Source organism: Neofelis nebulosa, chromosome 5 (assembly GCF_028018385.1).
Source record: "Neofelis nebulosa isolate mNeoNeb1 chromosome 5, mNeoNeb1.pri, whole genome shotgun sequence".
Taxonomy (NCBI): domain Eukaryota; kingdom Metazoa; phylum Chordata; class Mammalia; order Carnivora; family Felidae; genus Neofelis; species Neofelis nebulosa.
In genome coordinates, this window is record NC_080786.1 from 76032081 (window position 1) to 76054733 (window position 22653).

At 51.2% G+C, this 22653-nt stretch overlaps 2 protein-coding genes and 1 long non-coding RNA gene across 3 annotated transcripts; 2 read left to right on the plus strand and 1 right to left on the minus strand.

Annotated features, from left to right (window-relative positions):
- Positions 1 to 278: 278 nt before the first annotated feature.
- Positions 279 to 9399, plus strand: AP2M1 (adaptor related protein complex 2 subunit mu 1). Its single transcript, XM_058730662.1, has 11 exons — positions 279 to 432; positions 2458 to 2574; positions 4446 to 4711; positions 5407 to 5489; positions 6096 to 6231; positions 6321 to 6462; positions 6936 to 7055; positions 7158 to 7293; positions 7394 to 7491; positions 7999 to 8110; positions 8787 to 9399. The coding sequence occupies exons 2-11, from the start codon at positions 2501 to 2503 to the stop codon at positions 8919 to 8921; spliced, it is 1302 nt and encodes a 433-aa protein (XP_058586645.1). The 5' UTR covers positions 279 to 432; positions 2458 to 2500; the 3' UTR covers positions 8922 to 9399.
- Positions 8519 to 10642, minus strand: LOC131512249 (uncharacterized). The gene is made up of 3 exons (XR_009262045.1): positions 10561 to 10642; positions 9750 to 9970; positions 8519 to 8685 (listed from the first exon to the last, which is right to left on the minus strand). It is a non-coding gene; the product is annotated as an uncharacterized LOC131512249 (long non-coding RNA).
- Positions 10643 to 11265: 623 nt separating this feature from the next.
- Positions 11266 to 18702, plus strand: ABCF3 (ATP binding cassette subfamily F member 3). Its single transcript, XM_058730661.1, has 21 exons — positions 11266 to 11392; positions 11623 to 11770; positions 11929 to 12008; positions 12519 to 12565; positions 12748 to 12845; positions 12947 to 13069; positions 13234 to 13500; positions 13816 to 13896; positions 13986 to 14045; positions 14144 to 14200; positions 14314 to 14336; positions 14439 to 14494; positions 14621 to 14821; positions 14913 to 14989; positions 16067 to 16111; positions 16189 to 16321; positions 16857 to 16945; positions 17044 to 17135; positions 17323 to 17455; positions 17606 to 17693; positions 17783 to 18702. The coding sequence occupies exons 1-21, from the start codon at positions 11320 to 11322 to the stop codon at positions 17939 to 17941; spliced, it is 2130 nt and encodes a 709-aa protein (XP_058586644.1). The 5' UTR covers positions 11266 to 11319; the 3' UTR covers positions 17942 to 18702.
- The last annotated feature ends 3951 nt before the right edge of the window (positions 18703 to 22653 follow it).

The following is a 22653-nucleotide window of genomic DNA, read 5'->3' on the forward strand; positions in this document are numbered from 1 at the left end:
ATGGCATTAATCCTCAGAGGCTCTCCATAAACACTGAAATAGGAACAGGAGGGATTCCAGACTACAATTCCCAGAATGCTCAGTGGGGAAAATGAAGGGAGTGCAGCAGCGTATGATGGGATGTGTATTTCGTGTAGGGCTGAATAAGGCCTCTCCTATCCCTCCCCAAGGCACTCCTACCCCGCCGAAGGCAGTCGGTCGTTGTAGTTTTGTTAAACCTAGGAAGCTTAAAATTGTAAGCAAGAAGGAGGAGAGCTTTGACGGGATTTGTAGTCCGCACGGTCTTCCGACGCGCAAGCGCAACTGTGGTTGGGGCGGGGCCGCGGCACTGCAGTGAAAGCCGAGGCAGCGGGCAGGCGAGCAGGGGGCGGGCGGACATCTTGGGATCTGGAGAGTGGCCGGGCAGGCTGAGAAGGGGGCCACGGACACCAGGTGAGCTGGGGATCTGGCCAAGGGTAAGGGAGGATGCCTACCCCGCTGCCCAGCGTTGCCCTTCCCTGCACTACGCTACGCGGAAAGCTGCCCACACCCGGGAGTGGCCTCAGCCTTCAGATCGGGAGGGAGCTGACGGCTGGGCGGGGGCGCCTGGGGCGCGGTTGCAGGACAGGGTGGGAGCGGCGCCCTCCACCTGACCCGTCCGGAGCCTCCCGTGAGGGGGATACTTACTGGAATCCTTCCAGAGCGGGACTCCGCGCGGCGACCCCCTCCCCGGGATCGTGACAACCTCCCTGCCCCTTGGCGCCTCCTCTCAACGCCAGGACAATTCCCCCATCTCCTAGGACAGTGACACCCCCTTGTGGGCTTCTTCTTGGACTGTGACAAGTCTCCCACCCTGCGGCACCCCCTCCCCCCAGTTGAGTGACACCCCGCGGCTCTTTTTTCTCAGACCTGTGACAGCCCCCGCACCCCCGTGGAGCCATATTTTTTTCCGCGATGTCTTCCTCCCCCGGCCGAAAAACCCATCAGCCCCTCATGCCTCTGCACTTGAACTCCAAAGCAGGTTCTGTCGCCCCAGCTTTCCATTATTCACTACTGTCAGTCTCTCACTGCTGTTTTTCTTCTTCAGAGCCTTGACCTTTGCCACACTTGGAAACTTCTTCCCCCAGATGCCCCCACCATCCCTTTTGCTGCTCCAGGCTCACCTGAGTAGACTGCCTGGCTGTTTCTGCCTGTCTTTCTTTCCCCTTAACTCATTATTCCATTCCTGTCCTGGGCCCCACCTCGGCTGCCCTGGTGCTCTAAGGCCCCTACCACTGTGTGAACTTGCGTCTTTGCCCAGGGCTCTAAACTCCATTTTGCATTTCTTCTCCCAGCCTCTTTGGACTGAGGGATGGAATGTGTCCACCACCACCTTGAGAGACCTCTCACTGAGTTTGGGAGACCCTGGTGGCCGCAGTAATCCGCTTTATTTTCCAGTCTAGAAAACTCTGCTAAACTCCCTCCACCCTGTGAAAATTAATACCAGAGCTAATTCAGGAAATCTAGAACTAAATTAACCCTTTTTCTCCTTGCAAACAGTCTAAATTAGTTTGACCCAGATAATTTGGATAATTCATATATTCTGCCCCTTGCTTATAGGTACTCAGGCCAGAAATCAGTTATGTCATGGGGTCTGGAATCATAGAATTTCAGCCAGATCGATCTCATTGTTTTATGAACCTATATTCCCACCCCCTTATTTTTATTGCATTTGGGAGCTGAGAGGGAGCCTCCCTTTTTAAAAGGGAGATAGTTAAAACTAACTAATAAGAGCTTGGGTCATTAAAGTGTAGTCTGCCAGGGCTGGGGCCTTTCTCTCTGCTCTTTTGCCTGCTTATCTGACTGCCTGGGATTGGTTGGAACCACACTTCTGGGTCCGTGTCAGGGCCTAAGGCCTCCCTTTCTCTCCTCCCCACACCCTGCACACCCTTTCCTGGAATGTTTAGATTTCTGTGAATTAGAGAGCCACAGGTCAGGCCCTACTGCCTTCTCAGAAGGGCAGTGGAGCCTGAGAGACCCGGTCTTCCTAAAGCTGTGCCTGAGGGCCCCAGGCCTGAACCAAGTGGAGGTAATTCCTACCGCCATTCCTGCAGCCGCAGGCAGGCCTTCATGGTGACTCACCGGCTACAGTCTGAGTGAGAGTCTGCACAGGAAGGGGCCAAAAAGGATCCTTGCTGAGTTCAGCACTGTGAAGAGGGGGAGGGGGCGGCTTTCTGGGCTCAGCCCCAGAAAAGGGAGGGTCAAAATGGCCTTAGAATCCTGGGCCCAAGTCCTTCTCCATTTCTTTCTCCTTTCCAGTGTGAGATAAACAGGAACTGGAGTCTGGCTAAGGGGAGGGGCATGCCTGGGAGGACTGCAGGGTCACTTCTGGAGGGTTGAGTCAGGAAAAAAAGCCGAGCCAGTGACCTGCACAGCCCCAACTGGGGATGTTGGCAGAGGTTCTGAGGACTTCCCTTACCCTGCCTCCGCCTGTCCTAGGTCTGTTCTCAGAGCGATGGGCCTTGGAGACTGAGCTGCCGCCATGATAGGAGGCTTATTCATCTATAATCACAAGGGGGAGGTGCTAATCTCCCGGGTCTACCGAGATGACATCGGGTGAGTCCCCTGGCTGAGCCAGCTGTGCCCCCACCCCTTATCCTTCCTCCCCAGCATGCAGGACCAGGTCTGTTGCTACCAGAGACTTGACTTGGGCCACCCCCTTCCCTTGCTGCATCCTAGAAGCTCAGCTAATACAACCTGGTTCCCATTAGGTCTGGTGGTATTGGCCTGATAGACAGTTACTGCCTGATAGGCAGGACCTGTGGAATAGTGTGGCCCCTGCAGTCTTAGGAACTTTTGCCCTTCCTGCCTTCTCCTTTCCTTAGTGACAGACCTAGTTGCTCGAGTTGAGTGCTTTTGCCCTGGCAGATTGATTCCTCCTTTGAGGAAGGGGGAGATATTTCTCCAGGGGATGGAGTTAGTGGCCAGGCTAGAGGTACTAGGCCATCTAAGTATTGCTCTTAAAAGCCATTCTCTTGTTGAGAGCCTTCACTGGATTCTCTTGAAAGCCTCTCCAGGCTGCCAAATCCTCTCCCACTCCCTTTCTCAGGAGGAGGCAGGCTGCTGACTCAGCCATTTTCAGTTCCTCTGGGCTACCCCTGGAAGAGAGGTTGTGAGCAAGCCTGGAGCACTCTCTGGGTCACTGAAGGAAAGGCAGGGAAGCCATGTGGCCCTTTCTGGCCTATCAGAGTAGATGTGGAATAGCTTCTTGTTCTGGGTCCCTCAGACCTTAACGAGGAAGCACAGCCTGCCTTCTCATTCTGCCTCACCCTGCACGCCACTGTTCTTTCCTGAGTGAGGGCACTTGTCCTAGCCTCAGCAACTCTAATGAGATTAGGCTTCTCTGGTTCCCGCTGCCCTGTTTTTCTTCCTCTAAGAGCTTAGGATAGAGAGTTACAGAATGGGCCTGCTACAGAGCCTTAGCTCCTTGCCTCCCAGCTCCCTGGCTAGTGGGCTGGCCTGGCCTTTGTGGCTGTTTGTCCACTGACTGGTGGTGGGGCATGAGCTAGAGTTGTGGCGATGCCTGGCTTGCCTGAACCTGGCTGGCTGTACCCATAGGCACCCCCCTCCTGCCATGGATGGACCTGCTTAAGCTAGGGCACATACTGTCTTGCATGCCTTGCTATGCTGTCCACCCCTTGCCTGTTGCTTGTCTGCTTCCACCTCATGGTGTGTGCTGCCCACCCCCAGTGTGTTGTGTGTCTAATCCTCTCTCTCGTTGCTGTCACTCTCCTTTTCTTGCTGGCGTCATTTCTCTCATCCCATCTCATTGGCTGCCGTAGCAATAGGTAAGCAGCCTATCAAGCTGCCGCCCAGGCACAGGTGGGTGGGGGGCCCTGCCCCCCATCATTGTTTTCTTCATCTGTTTTCATTCCCCAAACATGCCCTGGAATTGGATCCTGGACAGGAATGAATGGCCCAGCTCCATGGCCCCTCGGTCCTTTCTCCTCGGTAGATCAGAGCCTTCTCTGAAGTCATACTGACTTTGTCTAACCGGTGGAATCACAAGTGGGAAGACTGGGAAAGAAGCAGAGTCTCTCTTTCATTTGGGCCTGGAGCTTACTGAGAAGCTAGAGAGGTTGCAGCTGGGAAATTGGGGCCAAGCCTGGGAGTTAGGAGCATACCTCCTTAAGCCTGATGGATTTCACTTTATTAACGCTACATCTATCCTCCTGTCATTGCCACTTGACTTCCCTTTCTCTGATGGCCTTCAGACACTAGCCCAGCTCTGACCCTACCCTTGTGCCTCTGCTGGGAGTCACAGGGAACTGCCCCAGTGGTTTAGGCAGTTGGCTTCAGAGTACATGCCAGACTTAAGCAGTGAAGGGGGGAGTAGGGAGGGGGGAGTTGTTAGCAGCTGTGGTTGATCCCTGTGGAGTGAGGTTTGCCTGGGTGCTGAGCAGCCCCTGTGTACCCTTTTCCCTCAGGAGGAACGCAGTGGATGCCTTTCGGGTCAATGTTATCCACGCCCGGCAGCAGGTGCGCAGCCCTGTCACCAACATCGCTCGCACCAGTTTCTTCCATGTTAAGCGGTCCAACATCTGGTTGGCAGCTGTCACCAAGCAGAATGTCAATGCTGCCATGGTCTTCGAATTCCTCTATAAGATGTGTGACGTAATGGCTGCCTACTTTGGCAAGATCAGCGAGGAGAACATCAAGAACAATTTTGTGCTCATATATGAGCTACTGGATGGTGAGGCTGGCAGGGCGGTGGGCCTAGGGTGGGGCTGAACCTGATGGGGCCTGGCCTGGAGGTAGGAGCAGGTGTGAGGTTCCCTCCAGTGCCTTCTGAACTTTTCTGACTGGTCTTTTGAGCCCTGAAGGCCAGCAAGTAGAGGTGGGAGAGGGGGCAGAGGACAAAAACATCTTTCAGGGGGATAAGAACCTAACTGTGGGGCTTGGTAGCTGGGCCTCCTACAGTTAAGCACATTTCCCTTTCACCGTTGTGGTTTGGGCCTTAGTTCCCTGACTGTCCTTCCAGCTTTCTATCTCAATAGCTGCCTCAGAGCCTGGAGGAGGGTGAGCTACTACCAGCTTCTAGGGTTACATTATCTCTCTTCCTCTGTAGGGTATGATTTAAGGGAACAGAGTCTTTCCACCTTCCCAATGTCTGTCTGTTTTCTAAGGACTCAGCACTTCCTGATCTCTCATTCACTGGCCATAAGAGTCTTCTGCTGATTTTCTCTGTGAAAAAAACTGACATTTAATTATGTTTTCTTATGAAGCACAAATCCCGGAGTAAATGCTACAAAGCAAGAGGACAGTGCTGTAGATGATCCCACACTCTTCTGGAGCTGTCCTGGCCAGCTATGTCCAGGCCAGGGGAGGGATTAGACTAAAGAAACCTTCAGCTTTTTCCAGGGGCTGATGGATCCCTTCCTTTTGCAGAGATCCTGGACTTTGGCTATCCACAGAATTCAGAGACAGGAGCACTGAAAACCTTCATCACTCAGCAGGGTATCAAGAGCCAGGTACTCAGTTGTACAGCCACAGCCAGGGTGGGGCCCATCCTCCTTAAGCCCCCTGAGCTCTGTCCCGGCTGACTCAAGCACCACCTCTGACAGGAAGTGCTGGCCTGAGCCCTCTGCCATGATTGCAGGCCTATTTTGCTGTGTGTGGCCCTCCACCCGAGGAGCAGCCAACTCAGCATCTCTGTTTCTGGGAATATAGTTCAAGCAGTTTCCTTCTGCACTGAGGGAAGGGAGGGTGTGGGCTGCTCTGGAGGCCTGGTGTTCCTCAGGAGGAGAGAGTGTGGGCCCTCCTCTAGGATCCAGGCCTTATAGCTGCCTTCTCCTTCTTTTCTGCCTGCCTCTTCCCGTCTGTGCTCCCCTACTGCTTCCTGTGGGCATCACATTGGCCCTTTGGCCTCCAGCATCAGGTAAGCTGTTCCCTTAGCTTCCATCTTTACAGCTTTGTTCCAGTTTTCTTCAGGCCCTGCAGCATGGAGCTTATGGGGAAGATGAGTTACAGGGTGGGGACCAGAAGGCAGGGGGAATGAGGGTAGAGTGGTGATAGAAACAGGATGATTGAAGGTAGAGAGGAATGAAGTCATTATGTTGTCTCTGTCCCCCGTGTAGACAAAAGAAGAGCAGTCCCAGATCACCAGCCAGGTGACCGGGCAGATTGGCTGGCGGCGGGAGGGCATCAAGTATCGCCGGAATGAGCTCTTCTTGGATGTGCTAGAGAGTGTGAACCTTCTCATGTCCCCACAGGGTGAGAGCCCTCTCGAGATGAAGCTGGAGGGGCAGGACCAGGGCAGGATCCTCATCCTGACTCAGATGTTCCCATTTATCTATCACCAGGGCAGGTGCTGAGTGCCCATGTGTCAGGCCGGGTGGTGATGAAGAGCTACCTGAGTGGCATGCCCGAGTGCAAGTTTGGGATGAATGACAAGATTGTCATTGAGAAACAGGGCAAAGGCACAGCTGATGAAACAAGTAAAAGGTGCCTGGGGCAGGGTTGCTGGTGGGAGAGGGTGGACCTCGAAGGGCTGAGCAGGGTCTGGTGAATCACAGGTTCCTTTCTAGATACCATTTTTCCAAGCTCTTGACATCTGTGCTTAAGAGAGATGAGGGGATTGTAGTCATCATACTTAAAGAGTAGTCCCCTTTGTTTGATTCCCCAGAACTAAGATTTTTCTATAACATACTGATGGCTTCTGGCCAGTGTGCCTAAAACCTCTGGGTCCCAAGCAGCGGAATTCTCCAGAAACGGTGAATTTGCAAAGCTCCCACTCATCCCTAAATTGGCAGCAGGGACCCCTGAGTCAAAAAGCTATATTCTGGTAGCCTTCCACAGTCTGTAGTGCAAGCTTCACTCAGGATGTGGCAGCCTTTGGGGGTGGGATAGATTCCCAGCCCAACTCTCTCTTGCCACTCTCCTGTACCAACGAGGAGACCTTCTGCCCCTGCTCACAGTGGGAAGCAATCAATTGCCATCGATGACTGTACCTTCCACCAGTGTGTGCGACTCAGCAAGTTTGACTCTGAACGCAGCATTAGCTTCATCCCACCAGATGGAGAGTTTGAGCTCATGAGGTACCATTGGGGTGTGAGGAGGCAGGGAATGCTGCTGACAGAGAGTGGGGAGAGGGAGGAGGACAGGCTCTGCTGTGCCAACCTTACTCCCCACCCCTAAAGGTATCGCACCACCAAGGACATCATCCTTCCTTTCCGGGTGATCCCGCTAGTGCGGGAAGTGGGACGCACCAAGCTGGAGGTCAAGGTGGTTATCAAGTCCAATTTCAAGCCCTCATTACTGGCTCAGAAGATTGAGGTGAGAACAAGGGACTTGGGGAGGAGGAAACACTGTCTCCAGATAAAGGCAGCTGATGTCGGGGCTTGACAGAGCTCTCTGACAGGTATATCACTTCTAGGTGAGGATCCCAACCCCACTGAACACAAGCGGGGTACAGGTGATCTGCATGAAGGGGAAGGCCAAATACAAGGCCAGCGAGAACGCCATCGTGTGGAAGTGAGTCTCCTTCACAAGGTCACTGCAGGGCTTAAGATGCTTTGGTGTACTCCCTTAAGTCTTACCTTCATCCTCTTGAGTGTGAGTGGTGTGTGTGTTGCAAGGATGGGGGGGTGCCTGTCTGCTTCTCCAGGAGCCTCTGCTTATGCTGTCATCCATATACCTCTGTGTGAGTATGCACATGCCTGCACTTGGGTGCATGCGTGCATTTAGTTATCAAAATGCCTCAACATTTCCCTATTTGCCCTTGTAACATCTCTGTGAAATAGCAAGGGATAGCATGCTTGTGTGTTTAGGCTGAAATTGCAGCCCACAGTGCTAAAGGAATAGCAGATCCAAGATTCCATAGCAGGTGATTGCCAGGGCCCTTACCACATTTCCTGTCCTAGCACTTCCCACAAGTTCCTCTGTTCCATTCCCCCCACCCCTCCAGAAAGGACACCGTCCACCTTGAAACTCCTCCAAGCTATCAGGGGCACTTGCTGCTCATTGCCCCTCTGTTCCTAGGATCAAGCGTATGGCAGGCATGAAGGAATCACAGATCAGCGCAGAGATTGAGCTTCTGCCCACCAATGACAAGAAGAAATGGGCTCGACCTCCCATTTCCATGAACTTTGAGGTATGGCAAGGGGGGAGCCTAGAGCCACTGCAGAGGGTATGCTAATAAAGATCTTAGGATCGTCCAGGTCACCTTCTGCACCTTGCGACCTGCAGATGAGACCCAGAGAGGGGAAAGTGACTTTTATAATTCAAAGACCCATTTCCTCCCCCTTCAGGCCTCTTACTAGAAATTTCTACTCACACTGACAAAAAAAAAAATCTGTGACTTGTAAAGTTTGTCATAAAACAGTTTTTTGGAAAATTTTAGATTGTTTGACTACCAGATAAGACCCAAAGTTTATTTACACACAGGAGACTGGTCTGGCATTGCTTTGCACATGTTAGACATATAATTTTCTCCACCTTATTTTTTAAGCCCATAATATTGAGGCAGAATAAGTGTGTTCTAAGGTGGGTCTTTGGTTGCTGCCTCCTGCTGATTAAAGGAATTGATTCGAGTTACCACAGGCAGGGCCTGATTTCCAACCCAAGTGATTGTTAGTTACGCTTGGATATGCTTTCTTCTTTAGTAACCTTTTAAGATCCTTCTTAAGCTTCCCCTAGCTTCTTTCAGGACTCCGATCATTCAAACACCTGTAGTAGAGAGAGATGAAGTAGGGCAGAGCTACAGAACTTCCCAGAGAGCAGCTGTGAGAGGAAGACCAAATTCCTAACTGAAGCTATCCCTTGCCCAGGTGCCATTCGCCCCCTCTGGTCTCAAGGTGCGTTACTTGAAGGTGTTTGAACCGAAGCTGAACTACAGCGACCATGATGTCATCAAATGGGTGCGCTACATTGGCCGCAGTGGCATTTATGAGACCCGCTGCTAGCTGCCTAGTAGCAGCTAGCCTGCCTCCCCACCCACCTTCTTCCACAGATCTGGGTGCCCCCCGGGCCACCACACGTCAGCGTCTCCTCCCTCCTGCTTTGCTGCCTTCCCTTTGCACCAGCCCCTGAGTCTAGGTCTGGACCAACCACATCGTGAGCGGGACTGGTGGAGCAGTCCCTGGGCTCCCTGGGCAGGGTGGTTTCTGGGGCTCCTACTCCACCATCCATCTGTGTGCCCTGGCCCAATGCCAGGCTCTGTGTTCTGTGACCAAAGCCAGGTGGGCTCCCTCTCCTCCCCTCCCCTGTGGCCACATCTCTCTGGAGTGGGAGGGTTGGCTGCCCCTCACCTCGGAGCTCCCCCAAAGGCCAGTAATGGATTCCCAGCCCTCAGTCCCTACTCTGCTTTGGGATAGTGTGAGCTTCATTTTGTACACGTGTGACTTTGTCCAGTTATAAACCCAATAAACTCTGTAGAGCGGAGATGCTAAGTGTTGGTGGTGCCGGAGCTACACGGGGAGGGGAACTGATGGGATTGCTCTTCCCAAATCTTAACACCGCATACTGTGAGTTGAGTAGAATTTTATATTCTGAGCTCTCTTAAGGTTCTGGGCCCCCTTGACGTGATCCAAGCCCTTATCCTGACTGGTGTCAGCCCCAGGCCTCCTTTCTCAGAACACAACCTCAAGGGCAAGCAGCTCCACCTGGTCCTAGTTCCCTGAGGGTAGAGATTCTTTCCCTAGTTGACCTCCAGCTTTAGACAGGTATTTTCTAATTAGCAGAGATTAAGCAAGGTTTACATTTGTTTTTTCCCACCATCTTGAGAAACTGACCTCAGTTCTGTCCTTTTCGCAATTACCCAGGCTTCCCAAACAGTGGTGAGTGGCTGGCAAAAGGGATTCTCCTCCTTGCTGTAACTTCCCCTCTGCAGAGAATCTTGTGATAAGCTAGTCCTTAAGAGGAGTATTCCATAACCTGCTGGTGTATTGGGGCAGATAAAAGAGCAGACCTGCCCTCACCAGTTTTCCCTTGTTTGGTTTCAGCCATTTTAAATCTATTAGAGAAAATTTCAAATATAAAGAGAAATAACAAGATATATGTAATGAACCCTCATTCAACTTAAGTTACCAACTCATGGCCAGTTTCTTATAAACATGATCTGTGTTCAAAATCCAAGAGTCCTGTGGTATTTTTTTTTTTTTTTTGCAACTTGCATCAGGATCTAAACAAGGTACATTGTGGTCAGTGAATGCTTTTTAAATCATATAAACCACAGGTTCTCTGTCAGCTCTTGCAGTGTTGTTGAAGAAAGCATAGTTTGTAGTCCCGTCCCCGTCCCCCCCCAGAATTCCTCTTTCCCTCTATTGCCTATAAAATGGTTGTTAGCTCTAGGAGCTTAACTTTTAAACTTCAAATAGCAGGACTGATCCTGCTATTTGCAGGATGGCAAAGGATGATGGATCTTAGGTGAAAATTTTAGAGCCAGGTTGGAAGAATATTCACATTAAATGTAAAGCAGCATCGTTTGAGGGAAATAGTCTTAACTTCTGAGGAAATCAGTGAGAGGAAGTAGCTTTTTACAGTCATTTACTGGGCTTCCTGATGCAGAGCAGTACGCTTTGGGTGTAGGTAGGGAATAAATACCATTGAATTTGCACAGCCTTTTGTCGATCTGGTTTTCTTGCTCTTTGGTGGTGAGAGAGCTTGTGCCGTGTGGTGAGGTTAGTACCGAGTGAAAATAATTCGCGTAGAACTGCTGAGCTGTCAGGTGAGAGAACGGAGTGCTGGTCCTGGGCGGGCTGGCCACCGGGCTGATACCAGAAGCCCGTAGGACCTGGGGACCGGAACAAAACTGTGGGCTGTACATTACTGTGCAGGGACTTCTGAAAGCTCGGGGACGAGTGAGTCAGCAAACCTCTCGGTGGGCTCCAAAATGGACCCGGCTGGGCGCGCTGCGGTAGACGCGCCTCAGGGGAACGCAGAGACTCGGGCGAGGCCCGCGTACATTATCAACCCCTCGTCTGTCAGAAGGTTCCCTCCCACCGGACCATCGGTGTCTCGAGTCCAGATAAACCGCGAGCTTCCCTGCACCCTACCCCGCCGCCTCCCGTAGCTCCACCTCCCAGAAGGCAGCGAGAACGGCACATGTGGCTAATTTTTCAGTGGAAACGGCGTTGCGCAAGCGCAGAGAGAGCAGTTCTAGCGTAGACTCTGAGCGGCGCTTGCGCACGGTTCCTCCATCCCAGATCACCTAGTCCACCGGATTCCGAGGGCTCTGCGCTTTTCTTACGTCACTACTAGGCATGCGCTTTGGGAGGAGGGGTGAGCTTTTGGGAGACCGGCCGGAGGCGGGTCTTGGCTGAGGTCTAACGGCGCCTGCGCGGACGGGAGCCCTACTGGAACATGGCGACTTGCGCTGAAATCCTGCGGAGCGAGTTCCCTGAAATTGACGGACAGGTCTTCGACTACGTGACGGGTGAGCGGAACCGAATCAACGCGCTGGGGAATCGGAAATGGAAGTCATTAGGGGAAAGACTAAGGGCGGGCAGTGCCGGGGACCGCTGCTAGGCCTCTCCTCTGTGTGACCTCTTGTCCCGAGAGCCGGTTAGGTCTGGAGCCCGGACTGGGGCCGTGGTTCGGGGGCTAAAACTGCTTGTATGTCTGCCGTACCCGCTCTCTTCCTCGACCTGCCACGCCCGGCCTAAGGCGTCTTGCACAGCGGCAGCGCGGACTTCGAGTCTGTGGATGACCTGGTGGAAGCAGTGGGGGAACTGTTGCAGGAGGTGTCCGGGGACAGCAAGGATGACGCGGGCATCAGGGCTGTGTGCCAGCGCATGTACAACACTCTGCGCCTGTAAGTGCCAGGGCGGGGGAATCTTGGGGCAGGATGGGGGGTGGGGGCGTGATAGGAGGGCGGACGGTGAGGAGACGAGATGTAAGGGAAGAAGGTCTGATGGTTGTAGAGCTTTTTATTCAGCTCCTAATTCTGCGCTTTCTGTTTCTACCGTCAAGGGCTGAGCCACAGACCCAGGGAAACAGCCAGGTGCTACTAGACGCCCCCATCCAGTTGTCAAAGATAACAGAAAACTACGGTGAGAGTGAGGGAAGATTGAACTAGCTGCCCTCTGCCCTTGTCTCAGCCTTCACCCCCTACCCAGCCCGCTGTCCCCTGGAGCCCAGGACTCCTGGTACCCCTTTTCCACAGGAAAAGGTTGTAGAAGCTAGTTAATGTCTTTACTGAGGGCAAAAGAGGCCATTGATGAAGGGAGTAGGATTGGACAGGTCTCCAAACTCTTAGGTAGGGTAGGAAGAATATGGGCCTTGTAACTAGACAGACTTGGGTTTACTTCCCAATTTTGTGACTTTTCTAACCAGTTGCATGACCTTTTAGGAGTTGCTTATCTGCCTCAGTCTCTCTATTGTCAATCTGGAAGGTGTTTTTTGGTTTTGTTTTGTTGAAAAGTGGGGGGATGACAGCTGTTTCTGGGATTGTAAGGCTTTTCTTTAAATGTCTATGTCTGTGTCTCATTCATATTAATTACTCAAAATGTTAGTTTCCCTTCCCTCAGGGAGAAGGTGACTGCTTTTCTTATCGCTTACAGACTGTGGCACCAAACTTCCAGGACTGCTAAAGAGGGAACAGTCCTCGGTGAGGATGGGAAAGAAAGGGTGGGGGCTGAGGGTGAGCGAGGGTGAGCATTGACTGTCTTTAAATACTGGAGTATCTTTTTGGGGAATTTCTGATAAAGTCTTTCCCTGAGAGCAGGGTAACTTAAGATGTTGTTTCTGAGGCTACAACCTAGGCTGAAATGGTTGTGTTTGGACCTTCAGACAGTGAATGCAAAGAAGCTAGAGAAGGCTGAGGCTCGACTGAAGGCAAAGCAGGAGAAGCGCTCAGAGAAGGACACACTCAAGACCAGCAGCCCTCTGTGAGTTTAGTAAGAAGGGCTGAGAAGAGAATAGAGCAGTCTCTGTTGGGATGGAAGGGTGGCTGGGAGTGCTAAAAGCCATCCATTTCTTCCTTTGAAAGAGTCTTGGAGGAGGCATCAGCCAGCCAGGCAGGCAGCAGAAAGGAGAGTCGGTTGGAATCATCTGGCAAGAACAAATCCTATGATGTTCGAATTGAGAACTTTGATGTGTCTTTTGGCGATAGGTGAGGGAGTGGCAGTGGGGGGTGACGTTTTTTCTTTTTCCAATTAAAGGAGAATTCGGACAGATGGAATGGGGCTTAAAATAACACTAGGTTTGTGTTGTTAAACTTGCTGCATACCTGTTTCTAGAGCAGCACCCTTTGTTTTCTTCCTGCTACCCCTGCAGGGTACTGTTGGCTGGAGCAGATGTGAACCTGGCATGGGGCCGCCGCTATGGACTGGTGGGCCGAAATGGGCTGGGGAAGACAACACTCCTGAAGATGTTGGCCACTCGGAGCCTGCGGGTTCCAGCCCACATTTCCCTGCTGCACGTGGAGCAGGAGGTTGCTGGAGATGACACCCCTGCCCTTCAGAGTGTGCTAGAGAGTGATACCGTGAGAGAGGACCTTCTGCGGAGGGAGCGGGAGCTCAGCGCCCAGATTGCCACTGGCAGGTAAAGGCTCCAGAATAGGTAATAACCAGCAGCCACAGTTCTTCACAGAGTGCCTGTCATGCTACCACAATCCATAACTTGCATGCCCATCCTAGTAAGCAGCAGAGCTTAGAACTTGGCTCTGTGGGGCTGTAAAGCCCCGTTCTTCCACAGTGCCCACTGCCCTCACTGTCTTGAGCAGGTTCTTCCTATCCTCTATTCCTGTCCTGGCAACAAGGCAGTCGGTGACCTGCTTTTCAGCTACATAGGGTGCAGGACATTCCCCAAGACTATCTGCATTCAGGCTGAGTGCTCTTCCTCCCATTCCCACTCCAGGGCTGAGGGCTCAGAAGCTGCACAGTTGGCAGAAATATATGCCAAACTGGAGGAGATTGAGGCCGACAAGGCACCTGCCAGGTATTTAAAATTCCCCTTCCCTCCTTCAGATTTTACCTTTCCATTTCGTTACCTGTTCCAACGGGGTTCTTTAATTTCCTCACTTCTAGGGCATCAGTCATTCTTGCTGGGCTTGGCTTTACCCCTAAAATGCAGCAGCAGCCCACCCGGTGAGTGGCCCTTGGCATTCTTAGTTACGAACACTGTTGGCTCTGTCTCTACCTGTCCTGGTGAACACCTACAGCTGATGTGATCTGTGTTTCTTTAGGGAGTTCTCAGGTGGTTGGAGGATGAGACTGGCCCTGGCCCGGGCCCTGTTTGCTAGGTGAGTCTCCTGGGCCTGAAGGGGCCCATGGATACTGTGGAGGATTGGCCTTGGTTCATGGGAGGTCGTGAACTGCTGACCTAAAACCTCAAGGCTTGCATTCTTTTCTATAGGCCAGATCTTCTGCTGTTGGATGGTGAGTTTAAAATGGGCACCCTGACTTTGGGGTGAGGAAGGATGGCAGCATCCAAGTTCTCTAGCCCTTCAATCCCAAATGTGTCCTCCCCAACTTTTCCAGAACCCACAAACATGCTGGATGTAAGGGCCATCCTGTGGCTGGAGAATTACCTGCAAGTGAGTGGCTATAGGTGCTGGAGTAGGTCTAAGGAAGGTCTGCCTCTAAGACACTGGTGGGGAGGTGGGGGGTGCTGGAAGTTGATTTCCCTCCCAAACTGGGCCTGCCATCCTGTGACCCCTCAGACATGGCCCTCTACAATCCTGGTTGTCTCCCATGACCGCAACTTCCTGAATGCCATAGCCACAGACATCATCCACCTGCATAGCCAGCGGCTAGATGGCTACCGGGGAGACTTTGAGACCTTCATCAAGAGCAAGCAAGAGCGGCTGCTCAACCAGCAGCGTGAATATGAGGCACAACAGCAGTATCGCCAGCATATCCAGGTATGGGGGCAGACAGGGCTAGGGGCCCATGGGTATTAGAGTTTTCAGGGATGAGGGAGCCTGACCAGTGTCTGCACTCATCCACCCACAGGTTTTCATTGACCGATTTCGCTACAACGCCAACAGAGCTTCTCAAGTGCAGAGTAAACTCAAGATGCTGGAGAAGCTGTGAGTACAGTGCCCTCGATTAGGCCCTGACTCTTATTCCCTTAATTTTTTCCCTGATTTTGCAGGGTACCCCTTGCCTTCCCATTCTAGGTCTCCCCCTTTTCTAGAAACCAACTTTAATCTCCTCTCCAACAGGAAAGCAGAGAATTTTACGCTGCTGTTGTAAATTAGTGTTGTCCCCACAGTCCGAGGCAACCACTAATTTCTTTTCTGTCTCTAATATATTTGCTTATTCTGGATATTTTATATAAATGAAATCCTGTAACAGGTGACATTTTGTGTCTGGCTTATTTCACTTAACGTAATGTTTTTGAGGTTCATTCGTGTTGTAGCATGTATCAGTATTGCCTGCCTTTTAATGGCTAGGTAATATTTCATGGTAAGGATATACAGCATTTTGTTCATTGATTCATCAGTTGAGGGATATTGGAAGTGTTTCTGTTTTTTGGCTCTTATGAATAACAGTGCTCTAAACATTTGTGTACAAGTTTTCATATGGACATATGTTTTCTATTCTCTTGGGTATATGCCTCGGAGTAGAATTGCTGGGTTACAAGATAATTCTATGTTTAACTTTTTGAGGAACTGCCAAGCTGTTTTCTAAAGCAGCTGTACCATTTTATATTTCTACCAGCAATGTATGAGGGTTCCAATTTCTCCACATCCTTGCCAACACTTATTATCTGTCTTTTTAATTTTGGCCATCGTAGTGGGTGTGAGCGACAGCTCACTGTGGTTTTGACTTGGATTTCTTTAATGACTAACAACGTTGAACATTGGGGGATTAATCTAATAGCAACCTTTCAAGAAGTGCCGGTGGTGGAAGGAAGTCTAAAATCAAAGGCTTAGGTTTTTGTGACATGAAATATTTATCACAATGTATTAACCGGAAGGCCAAAAATCTCCTGAAAGGGATATTGTGAACTGGAAGAAGGTACTCTAAAATAAGAATGGGGTCTGGATGGTAGAATTACGAGTTTTTTCTAGGTTTTCCCTGAACATCTATTATTTGTGTAGTAAGAACAAAGTCATTTTTTTAAGCCATAAATTTAGTTTGCCTGCCCCCTCTCTCCTCAGACCAGAGCTGAAACCTGTGGACAAGGAGTTGGAGGTGGTGATGAAGTGAGTGCTGGGCCAAGGGCTGGTGGGGAGCTCTTGTTTCCGGCCACCTCTGTGTTCCTCACCATCACCTCCTGCAGGTTCCCTGATGGGTTTGAGAAGTTCTCACCACCAGTTCTACAACTAGATGAGGTGGATTTCTACTACGATCCTAAGCATGTCGTCTTCAGCCGTCTATCCGTCTCTGCTGATCTCGAGTCCCGCATTTGTGTGGTATGGTTGCTGTTTCTCTGTTCTGTGAGCTGGGACTCTGCCACCCCTTCACGTGGTGTGGATTGGCCCAGATCATCTGGCTGCAAAGGGAAGTGGTATACAGGGAGCAGGGATTGGCCTGGGCCAAGGGCTTTGCTATACTTCCTTGCAGAGATAGGAAGCCTGGTTGTGGTATTTTATGAATACGTAGATCAAGACTTTATCTTACTAGTCTTAGCTCTGAGTTTTCTCAAACCATGGAACATGGAAGAGAGATCAGATTTCAGGTCTTGACTCTGCCTGTTGCTAGCTTGGTTACAAAATGGAGATAACACCTACGTCACTCAGTTATTGGCAGGATTAAATCCCCTGCACTTAGTAGGTATTCAGGTGTCAGTTCCCTTTATATCTTTACTGGTTCTTTCATCTTTCTGTAGAGTTCCTTAATATTTTTTTCGTTGTTGAAGGAGTCATTGGTCAGAACCAGTTCTCATCTCCTTCCCTTCAGTGTCTCACACATGTCCACTCTTTAACATTCTCGGGGTTCTTTTTACAGGTTGGGGAGAATGGTGCTGGTAAGTCTACCATGCTGAAGCTGCTTATGGGGGACCTGGCCCCTGTCCGGGGCATCAGACATGCTCACAGGTAAAGGCCCCAATTCCAAACTGCTCATACACTGTAGCTACACTCGTTTATGGTCATTGCCTTCCATCCCCTCTTTCCACCTTTGTTTCTGCCTGTAGGAATCTGAAGATTGGCTATTTCAGCCAGCACCATGTGGAGCAGCTGGACCTGAATGTCAGTGCCGTGGAACTGCTGGCACGCAAGTTTCCCGGTACCTTAGGGATTTGAGTCCGGAAAGGAGGTGACCCCTACGGCTAGGCCCATCTTGGGGTGGGGTGCTGAGCAGTGAGCCCCGAGTCTAAGTATAAGGACATGGGCATTTGGAGGTAGGGCTGAGGGGAGGGCGAAGAGAGAAAGTTGGGTCAAGAATCCACTTGATGGGGTGAGGCCTATTCCAGGGCGGCCTGAGGAGGAGTATCGTCACCAGCTGGGCCGGTATGGCATCTCTGGAGAACTGGCCGTGCGCCCTGTTGCCAGCTTGTCTGGGGGCCAGAAGAGTCGGGTAGCCTTTGCTCAGATGACCATGCCCTGGTGAGCTCTTGCCTTCCCCTCTACCCTTCTACCCCTCTACCCCTCTACCCCTCTAGCCAAGTAGAAAATGTTTCTCTTGCCTTCGTATCAGAGGGTTCATTTTTCTCCCAACCCCAATAACTACCCACCTTCCTGGGTATTGCCTTCTAGCCCCAACTTCTACATTCTGGATGAACCCACAAACCACCTGGATATGGAGACGATTGAGGCTCTGGGCCGTGCTCTCAACAATTTCAGGGTGAGTGTGCCTTCATGCTGCCTGCTCCTCCCCAAGTGTCATCACCCCTTAGGGCCCCCCTGAGTGCCTCCTGGTCTCCTCTCTTTCAGGGCGGTGTGATATTGGTATCCCACGATGAGCGCTTCATCCGGTTGGTGTGCCGGGAGTTGTGGGTGTGCGAAGGCGGCGGCGTCACCCGGGTCGAGGGGGGGTTTGACCAGTACCGCGCCCTTCTCCAGGAACAGTTCCGCCATGAGGGCTTCCTTTAGGGTCACCAGGCCGAGGACTGTGCCCAGGACATGGACTGGTCTCTCAGACCCCTGGGCCGCGATATAGGCAACCATCTCCAGGCCACGGACTTCCCCCAACTTTGGGGACAGCCTTATTTCCAAATCTCCTTTTAACTGGAGCATCCTCTGCATAACCCAGGGAGCCCCGTCTAAGTGTCTGTGAGGACTGGTCTTCAAGGGAAGGGGTGGGGGTGCCCTCTGGTTATAGATCCCCCCAACTGCCCCAGCTCTGACTGGGCCCCAAGTGGCTGCTGTGTAAATTAAATGTCCCCCTGCATCTCCCTGGCCTCATCTCTGCTGCTCATTGGCAGGGCTGCAGCACTTGCCCAGTGTTAAGGGGCGTGGGCTCTGAGGTTTGGGCTTTTCCTGTAACACTTATATCAGTCACATGACCAGGTCCATGTCAGCACCAGTCTTGCTCTGGAAGGAGGGGTCATTAAAGCCACTGGGGCTCAGAGATCACCTGCCTTACTTTGGGTGGCCTGAGCTGGTGGAATGAAGGGCAATGTATTACATCACTGGGGTATACTATTCCCTATAGCCTGGGCTCAGCTGCAGCAGAAGGGGGCTTGGTTTGTGCTGCCTCAGTCCCACTGCTTGGAGGAGTGAACTGATTGTGTAACCTGGCCTCCAGCATGGTTTGTCAACTGCTTACTCCTGTGGTCTCTGACTTGGGCTCACCTTGCTTCTCTGATCCTCGGCTGGAGCTGAAGAGAAACCGAGAAACTATCTTTGTCCCATTTTGCTTGGGTGGCTTCATGTTCTTTATTTTCCTTCGAATCATGTAGGGGGGGGGGGCCTGGGAAGTAGGGAATTGAGAATGGGGTCGAATGGGAAGAAACAGCACTTTGTTTTTAAATCAAGGAATCTCAGGAGAGCAGTTGTTTAACAGAGTACTAGCTCTTATAAATATTGTTTCTTGAGGACTCCACTTCTATATGTAATTGTTAGAAGACACTAAAATAGGAACCTTGCCTTCCTCAAAGACAACAGAGAAACCAGAATCAACAGAAGGAACTTGCTGGCTTCATGGGAAATTGTAGTCACAGGGGTCAACCTAAGATTTGTAGCCCCCTGAGGCTGTTGTGGTATGTAGGTAGCTGGGGGAAAGAGCCTCTTTTGGAGGAAAGGAGAATGAAATCAAGAAGGCTCTGTTCACTACACAGCAGGTGCTGATAGACTGAGGAAGCTGGCCAAAGGGCCACTAGTCAGCCAACCTCCTCAGCCTCCCTCCCTCTTAGAAGTCCAGAGGTGTTCCAGCCACTTCTGTGTACCATTGAAGTCACGAGGGTCTTCTCATGGTCCCCACCACACTCCTCACCCTCAGGCCTGCAGGTGTGCCAGTTTGGGGGCCGTGTGGTGTAGTTTCTGTGCCTGCCTTTTTGGCCAGGCTCTCGGCCCCGTCACCCCTCACTAGTTTGTGAATCCCTGTAGGAGTCCTCAATTTCTCAGTCGGTGAGAATGCAACTGAAGGGTTCTGTGACACAGAGTCTGCTTCTTTGGGTGTGGCTTTGTGTACAAAGAGCAAAGGCATTGGAGTAGGGCCTGAAATCAAGTCCCAGCTCCATCCCCAGTAATAGAAGGGGCCACTAGTATTAGCTGGGTAATCACAGCACATCACAACCTTTTCGAACACCTTCCTACGTGGTTTCTTTATAGGGTTGTCGTGAGGTTTAGATGGCAAGCACGTAACATATAAGCCCTCAGAAAGCAATTCTTGGGTGAGCAGTCTGTGATTTGAAGACTAGTATTATTATTTGGGGAAAGAGGAAATTTTTCTCTTGAGTGGCTCCATGGGTGGACCAATTTGGGCTCAAAGGAAAGAAAACTTTTAAATAGGCTGCTTTCTGGGAGTGAGTTCCCAGAGACTGTTCAGCCCTGCCAGGCTATGGAGAAGGGCTCTGAGGGAGAAGCCAGCACTAGATGGCCTCCAGACTGGCTTCCAGTGTATGACTCCATGAAAGAAATGTGAATGAAGAGCTTTTATATATGACAATATAAGTCTATGCTGCAGGACTTGAGAAAGACAGCATGAATGAATTGCAGGAGGTGAGAAAGATCCCAGGATAAGTGTGTATGGTGAATTTCTGGAAGTTAGGGGAGGTGAGTTGGCAGGAGATGGTGGTCTTCAGGGATGGAAAATGGCAGCAAAATCAGCCATCTCCACTCCACAGGGCAAAGGGGAAAGTGACCCAAAAGACTGCCCTTGATCACTCCAGACGGCCCAATACAGCAGTCTACCCTTCCATGCCGTGGAGACCCTATCTAACCCCAGCCATTGGAAAGCTGGTCCTTCCCACAGCTACTGATGCTGGAGCTGCCCTGCCGACATCAGGCCTTTAAAGCAGTCCAGAGCCAGCCGGGTTGAAAGACCTCAGTCTGCAAGGCCTTCTTTGAAATGCTGGCCTCCCCGCTTCTGCTGGCCTTACATACTCACCAGTGCCTTCCCAGACAACCTGGTTGGTCGCCGGTGGACAAGGGTGCAGTGGGGGTCTGCACCAATCTACACGACCCTCAAAGATGCCAGTCACAGAATCATTTATTCCAATGTGATATTGCCGTCTTGAGATTTGCTAGACCTAGACATTTTACTAAGCTTTCCAGGTAAATTTTAGCACAGAATAGGAGAGAAGGTACCATTTACCCTGCCTGGCCATGCCCTAGCCTGATATGTCATTTGGATACAGAACATCTTACTAGGAACCGCTCCCCAGGCCTGGGTCTGGTCCATCCACAGATGCAAACCAAACAACACCCGCGCCAGCATCAGAGCACTGTCACTCTGCATCAGCGGGAGCCCACAGACTGGATGACTGAAGGGCTGGGAGGGTTTTTCAAACCTGGGGTGATGGACTCTGCTTCAACGCCGCCCTCTTCCAAGTGGGCTTCATTGGCACTGTGTGCTTCCCCCATTATAAGCTGTATGCCGATAAGATCGTAGTTCTGGTTTGCCTTGATATCCTTGAAGGCCAGGCCATGGCTTGCTCGTCTTTGTACCTCCTGTGCCTGTCACAGGTTGGCTTCCCTGGAAAGCAGCTTGAGATCAGTTGAGCAGAGGGAGAAGCCGAGCAGTGATGCAGGCCCAGGAAAGGCTCAGCCAAGCCCACGTTCTGGAGCTGGGATAGCCCTGCAGAGTTGGTCTAAGCTGAGGCAATGGGTTCAGCCTTTATTCTTCGGAGTGATTAGTCTTTAGATGCCAGCTGCTACCAGAACGAGGCGTGACCTTTGGAAAGGTTTTCTTCAGCTGAGGCAATCCTCCTCAGGGGCTGACAAGTGAGGACTTTCTGCCGTCAATACGCAGCAGCTGGGGCAAGTTCTTCACTCCTAAAGGGGGATCTGGGTAGCCCATCACAGCATCCACTACAGTGCCTCCCAGTTAATAGGTGCTCAGTTAAAATGCTTGTTAAGTGACTATTTGGGGAAAATTAATTTGAGAAAAAGTAGAGAATGATGGAGGAGAGAGCAGAGGCAAGAAGACCAACAGGGAGGCCATGACCCAAATCCAGCCCTAAGGACATGGAGTCGAGATGATGGAGGCAGAGGTGAGACCAGGGAGGGTGGTATGCAGACTTAGCAAGGGGTTTGGAGCTCTGCCTAAATGAGGGAGGGCTCCTTTTTCTGGGCCTGAGTCTTGAAATAAGTGAAATGAAATGAGAACTTTGAGACACTAAGAGGTTAAAGAGATATTTGTTTTTAAACCTTCCCTTGTTCCCCCTTTCAACATAATGCTAAGGAAGTAACAGTTAATATTTATTGGGGTCTTATGTAACAGGCACCGTTGTAAGTGCTACACCTGCACTAAATCAGTCCTCGAAACCCTATGAACTGGCACAGTTGTTATCCCCGTTTTACAGATAAGGAAACAGTTGACCGTGGGTGTCTGGGCTGGGATTCAGGCCAGGCTGGCTCTATATCTCTAACTGCTACAGTGCTGCCACTTAGCTCTACTGTGTGACATACTGAATAGTCAGGTTCTTAATTCCAATGCTTAAAACTCACTAGTTGCATGGAGCGGGGGAGGGGGAGAGTTTGAACAAGCTCCTCTCCAGAGGCTAAGCCGATGAGTAGGTGTACCTGGCACAGTGGCTGATGTGCTAGGTGCTCAATGCATCGTTAAGAGATCCCAAAACACAGTTTAGTGGAAAGTCATGCACTGGGGTTAGTCCAGCTCTTCCACCGGTGGCATCTTGGATAAGTCAACCTCTCCTGGGTAAATTATCCTTAAGTGGGCTTACTGCACTTTGTCCTGCCTGCTTCTTTGGGTAGTTGGAAGGATTAATTGAAACAAGGTCTTGCGCACGCTTGGATGGCTCAGTCAGTTAAGGTTCTGACTCTTGATTTCAGCTCAGGTCATGATCTCACGGTTTGTGAGTTTAAGCCCCTCCTTGGGCCCTGTGCTGACAGTGTAGAGCCTACTTGGGATTCTGTCTCCCTCTCTCTGCCCCTCCCCCATTCGTTCTCTCTCTCTCTGTCTCTCTCTCTCAAAAAAAAAGAAACAAGGTCTTGTGCAAACTGAATGTTTTTATAAACTGTAAAGTGCTATGGATCAGCCTGTGGGAGAACTGATGCGGCAAGCACCCTAGAGCCTCCTCTGGAGACAGTCTCACAAATGCTCAGGGCCATCATCAAGATGTCACCCAAGAAGGGCCACCCCACAGCCCTCATCTGCTGAGCTGCACATCAGAAAGCCA

Excerpts from the sequence above, each read along its gene's own strand:
- AP2M1 (XM_058730662.1), top strand. The coding sequence starts at position 2,501 with ATGATAGGAGGCTTATTCATCTATAATCACAAGGGGGAGGTGCTAATC. Across the intron at positions 6,463-6,935 it reads GCTGATGAAACAAGTAAAAG|TGGGAAGCAATCAATTGCCA; the intron begins GTGCCTGGGGCA and ends CCCTGCTCACAG. Across the intron at positions 8,111-8,786 it reads CCATTTCCATGAACTTTGAG|GTGCCATTCGCCCCCTCTGG; the intron begins GTATGGCAAGGG and ends TCCCTTGCCCAG.
- ABCF3 (XM_058730661.1), top strand. The coding sequence starts at position 11,320 with ATGGCGACTTGCGCTGAAATCCTGCGGAGCGAGTTCCCTGAAATTGAC. Across the intron at positions 16,322-16,856 it reads TCGAGTCCCGCATTTGTGTG|GTTGGGGAGAATGGTGCTGG; the intron begins GTATGGTTGCTG and ends TTCTTTTTACAG. Across the intron at positions 17,694-17,782 it reads GTGCTCTCAACAATTTCAGG|GGCGGTGTGATATTGGTATC; the intron begins GTGAGTGTGCCT and ends CCTCTCTTTCAG.